The 5,756-nt window shown below is 44.8% G+C and overlaps 1 protein-coding gene and 1 pseudogene across 1 annotated transcript; both read right to left on the bottom strand.

The window, feature by feature from the left end:
- Positions 1 to 2,407: 2,407 nt before the first annotated feature.
- Positions 2,408 to 3,230, bottom strand: LOC132592918 (olfactory receptor 6E1-like; annotated as a pseudogene).
- An 820-nt stretch (positions 3,231 to 4,050) lies between these two features.
- On the bottom strand, positions 4,051 to 5,001 carry LOC118077889 (olfactory receptor 14A16-like). The gene has a single exon (XM_060281153.1). It carries the CDS (start codon positions 4,999 to 5,001, stop codon positions 4,051 to 4,053), a length of 951 nt encoding a protein of 316 aa, XP_060137136.1.
- Between the last annotated feature and the right edge of the window lie 755 nt (positions 5,002 to 5,756).

The following is a 5,756-nucleotide window of genomic DNA, read 5'->3' as shown; positions in this document are numbered from 1 at the left end:
CAGGCGCCCCACTCAAAATGGCGGCCGCAAGGAGACACACGTGGCCACACACAAAATGGCCCCTCGTGAACGCCGAGGCAAAAGGACCCCTCAAGATGGCCGCCAGGCACCACGTGGTCTTACAACCCCCCCCCTAAACCGAATCCTCCCCACGCCGTGCAAAACTGATAATGGCGAAAACGAAGCTAGACAGGGGGTCAGAGCACCAGCGCTGCGGCTAAATGGGAAGAAAAACCTTGCTATTTCCCCTGGGGCTGCAGGCATGCGCAGAAGCGCTGAACGCGCGCTGTGCCGATCCCCAGCTGATGGGAGGTGAACAGCTGATCGGCGGAGAAGGGAAGCCAATAAAAATGGGGGGGGGGAGCGTGCAACTCTGGGGCACGGAGCCCTTAAGGGCTGTAGGCGGAAGAAGGGTATAAATTAATCTTTCCTTTAGCAGGGAAATTGGAAATCGCTCACCCGGGTTCCCTGCGTTCAGGCGGATCCTACCACGAGGAGCGGGGAGAGGAGGCAGCCGCCTCGACTCTGCAACCCGGTGTTGCGCCCGGAGGACTCGAGAAGCTGGATGCTGGCACAGGAGTCCTGCTGCGCCGATCCCCAGCGAGCGCTCAAGCCCTGGGAGGCAGTAGCGCGCGTCCAGCCACTGCTCTTCCGATCCCGGAAACAGCTGCTTGCCTGAACAGCTGGTGGGCGGTAGCGCCGCGATCCCACGTCGAAGCTCACTTGCCCACAGGTCCCGAATCCACCACAAAAGAAAGCAACGGAACCTAAAAGGAACTAACCAATTTGCTCCAGCAAGCAAAGCAACTAAAAAACCTGAAATAACAAAACAAAAGGAAGGAATTGTTCGCTCGGCGAACAGCGGAGAAAGAGGAGGCTTTCCCGCCTGCGGAGGCCTTTAAACGGTGTGGCCCCGCCCCGCCCAGCCTCATTGGCCGGTCGGGGTGTGACGCAGGCGGGAGCGCACCATCGCGCAGGGGCTGAACTGGCAGCCCCTACGCGATGGTACAGTCGGGCAGCCCACAACCCCACCTCCGACGCAAGCGCGGAAGTGGCTTTATGCTTACCTTGCATAAACAGTAGTTTACTTGATAATAATCAGGAGTAGTAAGAATTTTAATAAATAAATAAATAATAAAATACTTAATATAGAAATAAATAAATAAAAGGGAAACCAATCAATAATAATTAATAATTATATTATTCCAATCTCCGGTGAATCGTCGAGATTGCTAAATGACCTTTGGCCTAATTACTTAACCAAATCTTAGAGCTGTACCACAGTGCACGATAATCTGCTTTGCATGCAGAGGGTCCCTGACACTTCTAGGTGGGATTGGGAATCTTCTTCATGAAACTTGGAAGATCAGAAGTGGTGCAGAATTAAAGCGGCTAGCACAGTTGCAGAGACCAAGTGTGCTGCAGGGGGTTGTACTAGATGACTTTCAGGATCCCTTCCAACTCTACAGTTTAATAATACCAAGATTCCAGATTCTATCCCCATATGGGAAGGCTGCATATCCTTGCATTACAGGTGGTTGCATTACTAGATGATCACCAAGGAACACTCTGTGATACTATTCCTGGGTTTAGGGGATAATCAGTGCTGATAACCCCAAGGTTACTGGTTTAATCCCCATATGGAGAGCTGCATATTCTTGCATTACATACTCTGAGGTACCGTTTCTGGATTGGCAGGATAGTAGTGCTGACAGAGCCAAGTTTTTATTTTTATTTTTGCAGGCCCTATCCCCACATGGGATAGGTGCATATTATTCATTACAAGGGTTGGGAATAGGCGACCACCAAGGTCTCATCCTAGTGTTAATAACGCCTAAGTGGCGGGTTCCATAGATGACCAACCCGGGAACTTTGGGGTATTATTTCTGGGTTGATAGGATATTAGTGCTGATAACCCCAAGGTTGCAGGTTCAATTTCCATGTGGGAAAGCAAGTCTGCTTTAACTTGTGCAACTTGTGCAAATGGTGACAGTACTGTATATGCTTTACTAAACCACACATGTGCTGATTGTTCCAATTATAAGATGAATAAATAAATACATAAACAAATACAAATAAATACATAAACAAAAACAAATTTGGGGCGACCCCCACGGATCAGAGTTTCCCGGTTTACAAGGAGATGGATGTGCTGGGGCGAGCTCCTCCCAGCTGTAAAGGCCCAGGGCCGCCTTGCAAAATCCTTTGGTCTTCTCGGCTAGAGAGACGCATTTTGGTGCTACTTTAACACCCCCACTGCTATCAATAAATCAATGAAGTTTTTGGATCTGGCAGTGGCCAGAAAGGTTTTAGCCTTGAATGGATAAAATCTGCGAGGCCCTGGTAGCGTGCATCGAGGAAGTTCTTGGAGCAAATTTGAATAAAAGAAAAAGGGGGGCAGATCACGTCATTGTCTGCCCAGAATTTGGAGATTTAATCCCGTTAAAGGGGTTCCGGGGGGGGGGTAGCTTTGTCTCAGACTATAAATGAAAGGGTTCAGCAATGGAGTTATGACTGTGTTCAGTATGCTGACTACCTTGTTCAGGTCCAAAGAGTGATTTTTTTGTGGCTGTACATACATGAAAATGCAACTCCCATAGTAGAGTGTCACCACAATTAGGTGAGAGGCACACGTAGAGAATGCTTTCTGTCGTCCTTTGGCTGCAGGGATCCTCAGCACTATTCCAATGATGAAGATATAGGACACACTTGTCACCAGTAATGAACCCAGAAGGAGCAAGGCTGCACTTACAAAATTAATCATTTCAATTTTCCTTACATCGAAGCAGGCCAGCTTGAGTAAGGGGTCAACATCACAAAAGAAATGTTTAATGACATTGGGTCCACAAAATGGCAGCTGGCCTACCAGGACTGTAGGTGGTAGGACTGCAAAGAAGCCCCACATCCAGGAAGCAGCAATAAGCTGGAGGCAATGGTCATGATGGTGCATATCTCAGTGGGTTACAAATGGCAAGATAGCGGTCAAACGACATGACAGCCAAAAGGAAGAACTCACTGGAACCTGCTGAGAAGAAAATGTAGGCTTGCAAGATACAACTATGGAAGGAGATGGGTTTTCTCTGACTCATGAAGTTGACTAGCATTTTGGGGATAACGGTGGTGGTGTAGAGAGCCTCCAAAATAGACAAGTTGGCAATAAACATGTACATTGGGGAGTGAAGGCTGTTTTCACAGCACACCAAGGTAATAATGATAAAGTTGCCTACCATACCTTACTTGAAATTCATCTTCCTCCTGGCCCGAGTTCTTGCAATTTACTGTTTATTTCTGGGTTTAAGAACGGACTTCTGGAATGGATTAAGTTCATAAACCAAGGTACCGCAGGTATGTGGAGACCATAGGTATCCTGTCTAGGGAGGATGAAGCCAGTCCTTAACTACCAGGAGCCGCACAGGGATCCAGGGAGCTGCACACAACCATGCAAAAGCCGTCCCCCATTTGATGTGGGGAGTGGTCATTCCCCACACCCCCACATGCATATATAGCAGATGGAGAATCACAGATCCTTCTGTTCCTTCCACTCCCACCTTGGCATTCCCAAAGTGCTATAACATTCAACCTCCTCCCCAAGAAATCTGGATGTTGCAGCTTTGTAAGGGGAACAGGTTTCACCCAACAACTATTTATTATTTGTATTGTTAATATACAGCACCCTCTGTCATACATTCACTATGTTTAACGAGAAACTAGACTAACATATCTTAAAGCAAATACAAGGCCTTCAATTTTAAGAGTCAGATTTGTAAGTAACAACACAAAAACAATTCTTTCGGAAATGTCTACATAAGATACAATCAAGATAGTTCTCTGCAACAGTGTCTGCAACAATTATGGCCCATAACTGAAGAAATAACAGGATCAACATATTCTCTGTCACTAAATCTGTGAAAATGGCAAGGGGCCTTTTAATATGATATAGTTAATATTATGAAATCCTCTATTTCAAAGGTGAAAAAAGAAATTTCCTAAGTTCAACCTCAGATATACATTAAGTGTTTCCATGTTTTCCAAAAATCTGGAACTGATGAATCATCTAATGAGTTGTTTCAGTTTTCTGGGTATTTTCCAGACTGCCAGTTGGATGTCCTTGTTCCTGAGACTATAAATAATGGGATTAAGAACCGGTGGTAAAACTGTATATAATACAGCAGAAACCAAGTCCACGGTGGGGGAAGAAAGTGCTTTTGGCCTCATGTATGAAAACACAGTTGTGATGATGAATAAAGAAAAGACAGTCAGGTGAGGAATGCAGGTAGAGAAAGCTTTATATCTGCTTTGGACTGATGGGATCCTCAGCACAGCAGAAAATATGTAGCCATAAGACGCAAAGATAAATGCAAAACAAAAAGAGTCAATAAAAAACCCAAGGACAAAAATCAGAATTTGATTCATGTTTGTATCACTGCAAGAAATCTTTTGCAATTGAGGAATGTCACAAAAATATTGTCCAATGATATTGGTCCCACAGAAATTTAGCATGAAAGTAAAACTGGTTTCCAATACTGCATGGATCAGGTTGCTTATCCAGGAAGCAGCTACCATTTGCATGCAGGCATTCCAATTCATGATGAAGGCATATTGTAGTGGGTGACAGATGGCTACAAAACGGTCATAAGCCATAACAGTGAGCAAAGCAAGCTCACCACCAACAAATGTCACCACTAAGAAGACCTGTGTGACACATCCAGCAAAAGAAATCATGGTGTTGTTTGTCAATGAAATGGCAATGGATTTGGGCACAGTAGTGGAGATGGAGCAGACATCAAACAATGACAGGTTAATCAAAAAGAAGTACATCGGGCTGTGAAGGTGGTGGTCTAGGGCCACAGCTGTGGTGATGAGAGAATTTCCCACTAAAGCTGTTAAGTAAATGAAGAGAAACATTGCAGAATGCAAAATCTGCAAATCACGGGCTTCAGAAAACCCCATGAGAAGGTACCCTGTTGGAGTAGATTGGTTAGCCATTTCTCTCATTTCCATTGTTCTGCAGATAGAAGTTAAATAGTTTTGAGTTAGTGGAGCTTATAAATTTTGAACATTCTGTTTTTTAAAAAAGATCATCTTATATATTGCGCTAGTTCACAACTACACATCTATCCGAATCAAGAACCAAGTATGCACACTATCAATTTTTGATGTGTGCTTTCATCCTGGTATGATATAAAGCAGGCACCCCCAAACTTCAGCCCTCCAGATGTTTTGGACTACAATTCCCATCATCGCTGACCACTGGTCCTGTTAGCTAGGGATCATGGGAGTTGTAGGCCAAAACATCTGGAGGGCCGAAGTTTGGGGATGCCTGGGCTAATGGAACCTCCTGGGGTGCCTGATATAAAGTCTGTATTTGCACTCACATATTTTCAGCTAATATTATTTATCCTGGCTCAAAGACAACACAGACTGGGTGCATACACATACTTTCTAAGCCATGTGCCACATTATGTAAATGGTAAAGTTTTTACAGAAATCTCCGATTGAGCCATAACACGTACATAAAGCATTTTAAGAAATATGTAACATTTGGATACCTGTCGTCTTTGTCCATGGAGTTTTCTTGGCAGGGATACTGGAGTGGCTTGCCTGTTCCTTCTCCAGGTGGATCACATTTGGTCAAAACATAACTTCTCTAAGTTAATTAAGCCCCTTCGCCACGAAGCCTTACAAACAGCGGGGGAGAGGAGTCAAGCAAAATGCGAGGGAGATAGGGAAAGATACAGGAAACTGAATGCAGATTT

The sequence above is a fragment of the Zootoca vivipara genome, chromosome 12 (genome assembly GCF_965207765.1).
Source record: "Zootoca vivipara chromosome 12, rZooViv2.hap1.1, whole genome shotgun sequence".
In the NCBI taxonomy this organism is placed as follows: Eukaryota; Metazoa; Chordata; class Lepidosauria; order Squamata; family Lacertidae; genus Zootoca; species Zootoca vivipara.
Note: the sequence above shows the minus strand (reverse complement) of the source record. Positions and strands in the feature narration are given on the sequence as shown.

What these genes read in the sequence shown, in the direction of transcription:
- LOC118077889 (XM_060281153.1), bottom strand. Translation starts at nt 5,001, where the DNA reads ATGGAAATGAGAGAAATGGCTAACCAATCTACTCCAACAGGGTACCTT.